A 12,707-nucleotide genomic window follows, 5' to 3' on the forward strand; every position below is an offset into this window, starting at 1 on the left:
AATCCTCCCTCACCATTGAAATAATGAGATTGCTGCCAATACAGTACATTTATACACACACACACATATACATCAAAATTTCCTGCTTAGATGCAATCAATAAGGCTGAAAAAGCAAATATAAAACCTATAAAACAGTGTGCTAGTCCAATCAATCTTGTTGCACAATGGAAAGAGAAACTGGCTTATCTCTCTATTATATAAAATTAATCAAAGGTATGCATTCATGAGCCCATGCTTAACTTTCAAACGATTCCTGCCAATATCCCATGGCAGGAAATTAAGAACATAAATTTAAAACCCCCATCAAGATGTCCAAATAAGAAAATACTCACCAATATTAATAAACTATTCATACCAAAAGGGTTATATATATTGATAGGATGTGAAGAGTTTAACCATAGATAATTCCTTAACCATCCCATCAAATAAGAGGAAGGTTCATTACATTGTGAAATATTACCCCGCCAAAATGTGATATTTCTACTTGGAACATTCTATTTGGCAGTTTCTGTATGTTAAATACCATTTGATGGTTTATTTTCTATTGGCATTGGATCATCTGTGGGAAAACTATGTTTACAATAACAGTTGCTAAATTAATGCTTTCTGTTCACATTTTTCTTCTTTCTTCTCTATTCTAGCCACTAGTTACAAAAAGCAATCCCCTTTTATAGAATTACTTTATTATAAAATCAAGATCCTTTAGTAGTTAAACAAAATCTGAATCATTTTGTAACATAATAAATGGATGATTGGAGGGAGGGACGGAAAAAGACAGACTAGCAGGAGAAAGAGAAGGGAGTCAAAGTTAGCAGTTTCCCTACTTTCCATTTTGTATATACTTTCTTTTAGAGATCATTGTATTGTATAAAACACGAAATGAGAAAATTCTTCTTTCCTTACCATGACATAAAAGATAAATACTTCTATGTTTCAAGGAAATAATTAGGATGTAATCAACTACAAAAAAATTCCATTTAATAAGGGGGGGAATAAATGTATTTTTTGTCCACAAAGATTCCATATTTTTTTATTTTTTAAAAATATTTTATATGTATCAATACACTTATTCCCCCCCTTAATATGTTTTTTAGGTTTTTCCCTGGCATAACACCCTAAACCGCCTAGTTCGAAGCGTACCATACCGTACTGGGTCGAAACCAGTATGAAACTCATTCAATTTGGTACTACCACGTATCGAGGCGTACCGAGATGTGTATCGACTTGTATCGAGCATACCGAGATAAAATGTAATAAAAATAATTCGAGAACAGTTTCGTTATAGGGTACGTATTGTACCATACCAACCCATAATGTACCAAATCAGTAGCATACCAGTACGGTACCTAGTATCGAAATTATGAATCTTCGTTTCTAGTTTGTTGGGGTTGGCTGGGCTTGGAGTGCAACCCCTACATAATTTTTTGGCTAGCCACTAGGCTAAATAAAAATGATATTAACCTAGACCAAAACTAAAAAAAATCATTATATTACATAAAAATAAAACGTATACCCAATCGATGGAAACGATTTCTACTAAAAAATCATTAATAAATTTATTATTTATTTTATTATTTAGTTTAAATATTAAAATAAATAATTTATAAAGTAAGAATAATTTATAATAATAGTTTTGATAGAACAAATAATTACATAATCAACAACACTATTAATATATTTTTTATTATTTTATGATACTAAAAGTACTTTCTCAAATGATTACCAAACAGATGTTAAAGTTCCACAGCACTTCAAAAATATAGTTACCAAAACGGCTTTTTATTAAAGCTCTACTAGCGAAAGCTTTACCAACCAAAGCACTACAAACAAAAGCTCTACCACCTATAGTAATGCCAAATGGGCCTTCTTCATTCAAATTTCAGAATGAAGAGCTCAATACTAATTATCTACACACGATTATGTAGCTGTTAAGTACATCAGGTTTTGCGCCTTCCCCTAGATTCTTCTCAAAATAATTGTCATACTAAAAAATAAAAAGTGTCTTAAATGAAAAAGACTTCCAAATAAACTGCATAAACTTTAGAAATAAGCAACTTTGATAGACAATGGCCACCTTTAGTCCTCTCTATATTTCTCAAGCTCCTTTCAAGGAGTTAAAGATTCAACATCAACGATAGACCATCCAAATTCAAGATCCAAAATCTTGAATAATATAGACTACAAAAAGAATTCCTAGAAACCAAAATTCATGTGTTTTTTTGGCCTCTAACCAAATCATTAAGTGGTGTCAAAATGGACAATTTTAATAGCATGATACTACCTTTTATTACAATCTAATGCAAGGTCTGCAATCTCGGTACCGAGTACCATATCGGTACCTTATCGGTATCGTATAGTATACCTCTGTGTCGAAGTAGCTCTCTTATCAATTTTCTCAATTTTTATCTCAGTACGCCTCGGTACGGGCGGTACAAGGCTTGTACCGACTTGAATGTGTATTTTGTACCAGTTTTCACTTGGTACGATACGGTACGCCCCATACCGGATGATATAGGGCTGTATGGCAGACCTTGGTCTAATGATCAAAAAGTGGCGGATTTAAATCATGTATTTTACCACACTAATGCAATTAATACTATTCATTTTTGCACCAACTTGATGCATAAGTTAGAGGCCGCCAAATATATGACATTTGGTTTTGAGGCATTTGTTGAAGTGCAGATTATGTTCAACAATTCAAATCTTCAATCTGGATGGTGCATCATTCATTTTAAAATCATTAACTACTTTTACAAGAAGTTAAAGTGTGTAGTTTCAGCTCATATATATAGATGTATATATAAAGTCATTACTTACCTCTCCTTAGCTGTTTTACGACTGCCTTGCTGAACTTTATGACATTTGGTTTTGAGGCATTTGTTGAAGTGCAGATTATGTTCAACAATTCAAATCTTCAATCTGGATGGTGTATCATTCATTTTAAAGTCATTACTTACCTCTCCTTAGCTGTTTTACGACTGCCTTGCTGAACTTTATGACTGCTTTGGCACAATGTGACACACCAACGCCTAAATGTGCAACTTTACACATTTTTTTGGCTGCACCCTTTCGCTTTTTATATAAGTCCTTTTGTTATTTTCTTATAGTTAATTGGAATTTTCAAGCTCATTTCTTGTAGTTTTGCATTTCCGCCTTAACATGTTGCAACCCCCCCCCCCCCCCAAAAAAAAAAAAACAGTCCCTTGTAAATTCTATTAGAAAGTAATCTATTATGTCTCCCTTTTTGCATTGCAAATATGTGAGAACATGTTTACTTTGGGCCCTCCTTCAGTCAATACCTCTAAAGTAGAGTTTGCTCCTAGATACATTCTGCAGCACAGGAATTATCCATTAACACAAAATTGATTCCTTTGCAATTATATTTCTTTGTTCTTCTAAACGATCCTCCTTAATTCAAATCAGCATTCAATCAAATTCCAGTCTCATCAACTAACACTATGCATTTGCAACATAATATACACCACAAGACCTAAATCTTAACAATGAGTTCATGTATAAAATGAATAATGACGAACGAATCCCAAGATTACTATCAGCCCAAAGCATCTAGAAGCATTGACCATACACCGAGTTTGTGTAAACATACTTCATAATCACTTCCTCAAACATATTTCACTACTTCCAATATAGCACTATCAGTGCTTTTCATCTGGCTAATGAACAATGGCAGATACAATATAATTTCATATATTCATAAGTACTCCCTCCTAAGTGCCTCTTTTTTTCTCTCTCTCACCCACTTTCACTCTCTCTCATGTGTACCTCCTGAATGCCCACCAAATTAACACCCTCACAACACTACTTAATTTGCATTTAGTAAGTAGATAAAACCTCCACATATGCATTATTTTCCCCATAATCTTCAAATCAACTGCATTAGGAAAAGAAAAACAGTTTTGATGGTTGACCTTTGAAGTACTTCTTAGAATTTTTTCCACTAGTACGAATCAATCTTTTTTATACTTCAAAGGATCTAATACATATAATGTCTACTTAAAACCTTTTGGAAGTAGAACTCCCATGGGCCAGGCCAGGATGGTCTCGAGCTAGGCTTTGTCCAATGGTCAACACAATTTAATTAGGCCCAGGCCTAGCCCAGCGTCGCTTTCAGGCCCTACCCTTCCAGGCCCAACCTGCCTGTACTCAAGCTTTGGGCTTCAGGCCGGGCCTTGGGCTTCCTGATCTTTTTCTAATTATTTAGAAAATGCCTAAAAATGCTTTAAAATGTTAAATATAAATAATTAAATATTGCCAACAACCTACAATATGCCTATTATCCTATTAAGTTCACATGTCAATAATAATTGTCAATTAAGTCTACAAATACATCAAATATAAACAAACAACACAAGAAAAAAACAAAAAACCAGACATGATCGGGCCTAAGCTAGGCTTTAAGCGCCAACCACAAGCCTGGTCTATTTATTAAATGAGCCAATCCTGGCCCGTTGAGCCTAAAACCTTAGCCCAAGCCCACCAAAGGCTGCACGCTTGAGCGGGCTAGGCAGGCTGCCCGGTCCATGAACAAGTCTTTTTGGAGGTTGTCATGTCAAATTTTATTAGAGACCATGATAGGTGAGTAGTGGTACCCAGGCACTCCCAAACGTAGGTTTTTTTGACATGTTAGACACTGGGGGACACTTCATACCACCCCATGACACTTCATTAAATCAAAATGTCATCATCATTACTTATCTAATAGTAACCAAGTCCAACATATCAATTAGCAAATTATTTTATCAATTTGCGAACAAAAAGAGCAATAGTTCCAACTAATTAACTAATGCACACAACTCAATACATATTTACACAATCACATATAACATATAGACATGTCTCCATGTCTAATCTGTAAAAGAATCCTGTGTCAGAATTTTCTGGACACTCGGACACTTGAAACCCGGTTCACATGTCTAAGTAACATTGCAATTGAGATAGTTCCTAGTTATCATTGCATGAATACTATTACGAATAAATTGGCATGCACAAATTGAAAGTCTACTGCAAATTTACAATGTGATTTTTAATATTTCCTTCACGTGGCCAAGAATTTCAGATGCTTAATTCATTTTAACACATTTGAACTATGAGAGTTTATAGGAATTAGGTTTTGCAACCAGAAGCAAAAGTTACTTATGATAGATGGAAATGCAAGAGTAATAGAAAGGTTATCTTCTGTCAAGAATGTGGAAGATAGCTTCTATGAACCTGTATCATAGATTACTAGAGACTTAGCTCTCCAACCACTACTCTTACTAATGAAGCATCCAATGAAATAGTCACCAAACTCAATGCCAATGAAGAAAGATATACTGGCATGATCTCGGCATAGCATAATAAATATAAACACACATACGAAACTATTAAGGTTTGGCATATTTAGAGAAATAAATTAAAGCAACGTTCTTTGTTGGAAGTATATTTCATGTATACTGTAGCATTATGATCATATAACAAAGCTAGCCATTAATCCTAATCTAATGCTAAATGTTCTAATGAGCATATGATGTCTATTAAGTTGTATTTCTAATTATCAAGCAAGATAATTTTGTCCAACATGCAACAGAAATGAGATGATCAGCCACAAGTACTTCAACGCAATTCATGTTATATTCTTTTTCGGTGTAGAGGGCATTACATTGGGAACCAGCTCGGCTGTAGTCTATGATACAGTATTGCAGTGTGTCCATCCACCTCCTCAACTAAGCTGCCATATTGAAAGCTGCAATCCCACCTACAAAACAAGAGAACAGGGATAACTAGGGAGATCTACCAATCCAAAACAAAGGTTCTATAGACATAATAACTTACTCAAAACGTGTTCCATCCATGCTCATTACAAGCTCAAAGATTGCTTCGCATGTGGCCTCCACCACACCAACAGCCTTCATTGCTCTACTGCAGCTCCTTGGCTGCACATAATACAATTTACATGAATGAGAAAAGCTCACTTCCAGATTAAAGTTTCTACCATAATATTGCAAAATACAAACAGAAAAAGACATTCATTACATACGAGGTAATCTACTTCTAGAAGCTCTTCAAAAATGCGAAGCCCTGGAATTCAAGAGCATAAATTATTAGTAACATAAATCTAGGCGATGGGGTTGTGCCTCTTATGGCTATAACTCACTTGACTAGCAGAATGTTGCAATAAAGAATTGAAATATTGGATACAAAACTAAGTTGCTGAAAGGAAGATAAATAAAAAAAGAGAGAAATGAAACTTTCCATTCTGGCATCGGACGAGACGCCAATGTTTTCTGGAGAAAACTTGATCAGAGTTATTCTGATTTGACAACCCTGAATCAAGCTCTTGAGTCCAGTCAGGTACTGATTCAGGAGGACCTGCCAAAGGAAAGCTACAGTCATGGCCAGCTAAATATGTCACTGAACAACATAATAGAATATTTAACCCAGAAGTGACATTAGTGTCAGTTTTTGGACCATTTCCAATTGTCGTTCTTCGTAATAATGCGGGATGGTTCTCCTCTTCTTCTTCGGGGCTACACCTACAAGAAAATATTAAGACTTAAAATGATAAAGTTTTAACAGAGAATGCGGGTTAAGGTGACATAAGCAAACTTTGCTCAATATTCTTTTATAGATCATATTAAAAAAATTAAAAATAGAAGATAAAGTAAAGACTTCGAAGATATCCTAAGCAAAGGAGGTATAAAGAAGACCAAATATCTGCCCCTAAATATTAAAAATTGTGATAGATAAAGAAAGGCATTAAGAAACGGTTGAAATAAGTTATTGCCCCAAAGACAAGTAGGAAACTGCACATCACATTCCAAACAAATGGTAAAGAAGATAATCACTACTCAAGGGTCTGATGAATTAAAGAAAAATAGGAAACTGAGGTAATTCAGAGAGAGAGAGAATAGGGGGGACAAAGTTAAAGATGGTTCATGTTATAGAGAATATTATCTTAAACTTTGATTATAAGTGCATTCTTAGAAAATTCATTTATTTTCTTAAAGATCATAAATTCTTTTGAGAAAGGATGTGAATCATTCATTCTTTATAGAGTTTCAGATTTAGCTCATGCAAGGATTGTAAATAAAAGTATGAGCAAACATGTCCTATTACTGAGACATTATAATTTATCAAATGCAAGAGGCAAGGTTTGACACAAAATGTTGGAACTTGGAAGCATAGTCAGAAGTGCCCACAACTTACTCCATCAATTTTTTTTTCAGCTCAAAGTGATGATCAACATGGAGATTCTGGAAAAGTCGAAGAATATGACATCAACAACATGAGGTTGTAGCACCCAACATACTACATCTTACTTGTCAGCCTAGAATCTGGATAACTACAAAAACTATGTTGACTAGAAATTTCAACAGAGTTCAACTGGATAACTACAGAAGCTATATTGACTAGAAATTTCAACAGACTTCATAACTGCGGGTTGGCAGTTCAGATCAATCAGGTGCATGAAGACCAATGTAGGAATTACATTTTAATAGAAAAAGGTAAAATACAGAGTAAGAAGCTTGTGGGACTTATACTCCAATTGTATGAAGGATCAAAAAAAAAGAATTCAGGTTCATGAAGGACTTCAGCAGGACTTACAGGTACTAACAGTCACTTGATCAAAAGCCATCAAACCCTAGAGCATTACTTTAATCTTATGAATCTAGGCAATATCCAATATTCCAATTGATTAGATATTTAAGCAAGGGTCAGCCAACAGCTAGAAATCTTTATTTGAGTTCTAGATGAAGTGAAATGCTCCATAGATTTCTTTCTTCACGTAGTTGTCATTGGAGGGTGACAGTTGTTAATAATCTACTGTTATCAGTTATCTTAGAGGATACTAGGTCTTTTTTTCAATGCTCAGAGAGGATAGGTCAAGTTGTAGCAATAACTAACAATCTGAAAGAGGTTACTGTTGATAAAAGCAGCATATCTATAGTTATGGCTAAAACATACTTTAATTCATTATTAGCAAACATGGACTCTGAATTGTTTTTACTTTCTTGTGTAAAAATAGCTGCATCAATCTTATGTTTGCTGTGGTGGTGAAGCATTGAAAGAAACAAACAGATAGATGGCTGAGACTTAACTGGAGTTACTCCAGATCAGGCCTCAAATTATTATTAAGATATTTGTCAGATCTGTAAGTGCGCGTTTCACATACTAACCGGGTTTCTTGTTACTCAGTCCTAGGAGAAGTGAAACAGTGACTCCAATTCACAAGAGGAGCCCTTATTGAGTACTACAGCTAGAATATCTATTTCAGAAGATTAAAAGTGAAGTTGTTAAGCCTGATGTACATTGTTGACCCTTTCCTTATTAGCTTAAGCTTTTGGGTTTGGTGACTTCACTCAGAAAAGAACTATGTCAATCTCAAAAATCTGATTTTCAATATCAAAACATACAGAAAAATTGTCACCATTACTATCCCTAACTAAAAAAGTGTCATTAGAGATCAAACTCCAAATATTCCTGATATCAAATAAATTATCAACATTTCTAAAACTATAGCTGCCACTATCACTCTGATTAGGAATGTTTTTCTCTGTACCATTTAGAATGGGTTCTTTACTTCCATTGGTATGTCCAATAGCATCAAGACTATCCATTGATTTATTTAGTCCGCACCTATGTTCTAACTTATCATTAGACAACATCGAATTGAACCACCATTTTTCCATAGTCTTCTTGCCCCCTATTTGATGAAAATACAATAGATGAATAGTCATTCCATGAATAATCATTTTACTATTTTATTTCCTATCAGGAATTAAGCATATGAATCCAATAATTAGGATTGTTAACTGATAAGATAACAATAACGTAATAGGTGAGTATTAAGAGAAATGATTTTTTTTTTTTGGGGGGGGGGGGGGTTCCAAAGTATCACTTCAATATATTGATAGAATTTTTTTCTCAACTAAAAAATATAAAGACAAGTTTCTCTCATGTCATGTACTACAAATTCTCACTGAGAAGAAAAATAGTTGCTTCTTCCCACAAATAAAGAATTTGCTCTCGTATAATCTTGTATCATATAATCAAATAATAAGTTTCTATTCCGACATGGAAAGAAAAGACAATATACAGGATGGGTAGAAAGAGCCCTTCCTTTGGCTTGATCTATAGCCTGAAACTACGGTATATAAAATGATCCAACAATCCCAAGATCCATAGGATTAATTATGGATTCAACAATAAACAATATAAGTATTGAGTTATAGAAGTATTGAGTTGTTTAGTCTTCGATCTTATCTTGTATTTAGATCTTATGTATAGAAAAATAGGTAAGTAAATATGTAGGGTTTGTACATATGAGAGATAGATGCATATACATAGTATACGATACCTATTCTTTATTTTATTCGGTTCGGCTCAATCCTTTTTTTTAGGAAAAGATTGGGCCGAGTTTAATTGCAATCAATTAGAAGAACAAACAGGAATTACTGAATTATGCACGCTTATTTTATCTATTTATCCAGCTTATCCACTGGTTCGAATTCGAATTTGATCGCCTTCCATACTTCACAAGCGGCAGCTAGTTCAGGGCTCCATTTGCTAGCTTCACGGATAATTTCATTACCTTCACGGGCAAGATCACATCCCTCATTATGAGCTTGTACACATGCTTCTAAACCCACCCAATTAGCTACTACACCGGGTGCATTTTTCAAGGGTGTCCTAAAAGTTCATCCGCCAAACTGTAGTACGCAATCATCCTTAAAGATTTCGGTCAAGTAGGCATATGCCAAACATGAATACCCCCTGAAGCCACGGGCAAAACACCTGGCATAGAGACCCAATCTTGAGTAAAAAAGATACCGCGACTTCGGTCTTTTTCAATAAAATCATCACGTAATAAATCAACAAAGTTGAGGTTGTTGGAGATCATGAGTTGGAAGCACTCCAAGTTCAGTTATTTATTTGATTATCCCTAATTATCTCATAGTCCAGTTCTGGTCTTTCTTGACCCTATTATCCCTCTGCATGCATGGTTTGGGTTGCACATGAAGGTGGGTGTTAAGTACGATATGATTTGTTGACTCTTTCCCCATTCGCTTAAGCTTTTGATGTCTAGTGGTAAGTTAACTATTAAGTGTGCATTGAATTTCTTGATCCACCCTGCTCCATGATTCCATTTGAGATATTTGAAGAAGCATCGATTATGAGCATGCAAGGCATGGCACCAGCCATAGCCTTTGCTGGTTATGCATGTTGGCTGCACAGGACGTGAGACTAGAGTGCACGGGTTGCGGGACCGCGTGGGGCGCACATACCAACCGCACAGGTCGCAAGTCATGTGCGCATGGGTTTCGAGACCGAGATAGCTTTTGATGTGCCTATTTCTTGTCTCGTTAGAAAAGTTTGAGATTGGGGTATATTGGGATTAGGGTTTTATTGAGAGAACTTTATTCTTGTAGTCCATCTTTTTGATGATAGTGAAATCTCTTATCCATCCTTGCTCGTGGACATAGGCTTGTGGCCAATCCATGTAAATCTGTGCATGTTATATTTTTTTTCTATCTTCTCAAATCACTTTGTTCTTCGGTTTCATCGAGATCTGTCACAACAAACTAGTATCAGAGCCACAAGTTGTTCGATTGGATCCTAAGATGTCGATGGAATTCGAGATTGAGAAGTCCGATCCCTCCAACAACTTTGGTCTGTGGCAAATTAAGAAGAATGTTGTCTTGATGCAACAAGGGTTGTAGAAAGCACTACTAGGGAAGATGCCCAATACTTTGACAGATGAGCAAAAGGAGGATATGGATGAAAAAGCTCTTATTGTAATTCAGTTGTACTTGTGTGATGAGATTTTGTAGGAAATCTCCAATAAAAAAACGTATGCTAGGTTGTGGCTCAAGTTGAAGTCCTTGTATATGACATAATCCTTTACCAACAAGTTGTATTTGAAGTCACATTTGTTTATGCTATGTATAGCAGGAGATACACCTATTAAATCTCATCTTGCTGAGTTTAACTATATTATTATGGATCTGAAGAATATTGATGTCCAAATCAATGATGAAGACCAAGCTCTCCTATTATGATGTTCTTTACCTCCATATAAGCACTTTGGAGATACAAGTTGTTCGATTGGATCCTGAGATGTCGATGGAATTCGAGATTGAGAAGTTCAATCCCTCCAACAATTTTGGTTTGTGGCAAATTAAGAAGAATGCTGTCTTGATGCAACAAGGGTTGTAGAAGGCACTACTGGGGAAGAAGATGCCCAATACTTTGACAGATGAGCAAAAGGAGGATACGGATGAAAAAGATCTTATTGTAATTCAGTTGTACTTGTGTGATGAGGTTTTGTAGGAAGTCTCCAATAAAAAAACGGCTGCTAGGTTGTGGCTCAAGTTGGAGTCCTTGTATATGACATAATCCCTTACCAACAAGTTGTATTTGAAGTCACATTTGTTTATGCTATGTATAGCAGGAGGTACACCTATTAAATCTTATCTAGCTGAGTTTAACTGTATTATTATGGATCTGAAAAATATTGATGTCCAAATCGATGAGGAAGATCAAGCCCTCCTATTATTGTGTTCTTTACCTCCATATAAGCACTTTAGAGATACCTTCCTCTATGGTAGAGATACGATTTTTATAAAAGACATCAAAGTATTCTAACTTTCTAAAGAAATGATTGAAAAGCATATAACTGCAAATGTGAGTGAAGGTCAACCAGAAGGCTTGGTTGCCAAAGGGAGGTCTATTGAAAGGAATCAGATAATAGTAGATGAAATTCTAGATCCAAGTCTAAAAACAGAAGTTTGACTTGTCATTACTATCATAAGCAAGGGCATAATAAGACTAAGTGCTATAAGTTGCTAAACAAGCAATAGAAGGATCAGAAAAAGAAGGAAAAATCTGCAAAGGATGGTCTGAAGGTGCTGAAGATGTTCTCTCAGTGACCGATGGAATTAGATCCAAGGATTAATGGATTTTGGATTTGGGTTGTTCCTACCATATGTGTCCCAATAGAGATTGGTTCTCCACAAATGAACTAGTTGACGGTGGAGTAGTGTTGATGGGCAACAATGCCTCTTGTAAAATAGTTGGAAAAGGGATGGTCCAAATTAAAATGCATGATAGTGTGGTGAGAACCTTAACTAATGGTCGGCATGTTCCAGATTTGAAGAAAGATATCATCTTTTTAGGCACTCTTGATGTTAATGGGTGCAAGTATACAGCTGAAGGTGGAGTTATAAATGTTAGTGAAGGTGCTCTTATTGTAATGAAAGTTAAGGGGTCTAGAACCCTGTATGTACTTCAAGGTACTGCTATCATAGGTGGAACAGTTGTTTCTTCATCTTCCATGACTGATTCTGATATCACCAGAATATGGCATATGAGGTTAGGACATATGAGCGAAAGAGGGTTGGCTGCCTTGAGTAAAAGATGTCTTCTTTATGGCCAAAGTACAGAAAAGATGGAGTTCTATGAGCATTGTGCATTTGGCAAGCAGAAAAGAGTTAGTTTCAGTACTGCAGTTCACAAAACCAAGGGTTCCTTGGATTATATTCATTCAAATCTTCAGGGATCTCCTTGGATTATATTCATTCAAATCTTTAGGGATCTTCACGTGTTCTTTTTAAGAGTGGTATTTGGTATATGCTTAGCTTTATTAATGATTATTCTAGAAAGATTTGGATATTTATGTTAAAACACAAAGATGAAGTGTTTAAG

At 35.4% G+C, this 12,707-nt stretch overlaps 1 protein-coding gene across 2 annotated transcripts in view; it reads right to left on the minus strand.

The window, feature by feature from the left end:
* The window catches only part of LOC103724215 (protein ENHANCED DISEASE RESISTANCE 2-like), a 38,010-nt gene that overhangs the window by 11,934 nt on the left and 13,369 nt on the right, over positions 1–12,707 (minus strand). For both annotated transcript variants that reach the window (XM_008815408.4, XM_017846910.3), the window contains 5 exons: positions 6,471–6,535; positions 6,255–6,371; positions 6,040–6,080; positions 5,835–5,935; positions 5,662–5,757 (listed from right to left, as the gene is read on the minus strand). In XM_008815408.4, the coding sequence (XP_008813630.1) occupies positions 5,662–5,757; positions 5,835–5,935; positions 6,040–6,080; positions 6,255–6,371; positions 6,471–6,535 (420 nt within the window). The remainder of the gene's footprint in view (positions 1–5,661; positions 5,758–5,834; positions 5,936–6,039; positions 6,081–6,254; positions 6,372–6,470; positions 6,536–12,707) is intronic.

Source organism: Phoenix dactylifera, chromosome 2 (assembly GCF_009389715.1).
Source record: "Phoenix dactylifera cultivar Barhee BC4 chromosome 2, palm_55x_up_171113_PBpolish2nd_filt_p, whole genome shotgun sequence".
Lineage (NCBI taxonomy): Eukaryota > Viridiplantae > Streptophyta > Magnoliopsida > Arecales > Arecaceae > Phoenix > Phoenix dactylifera.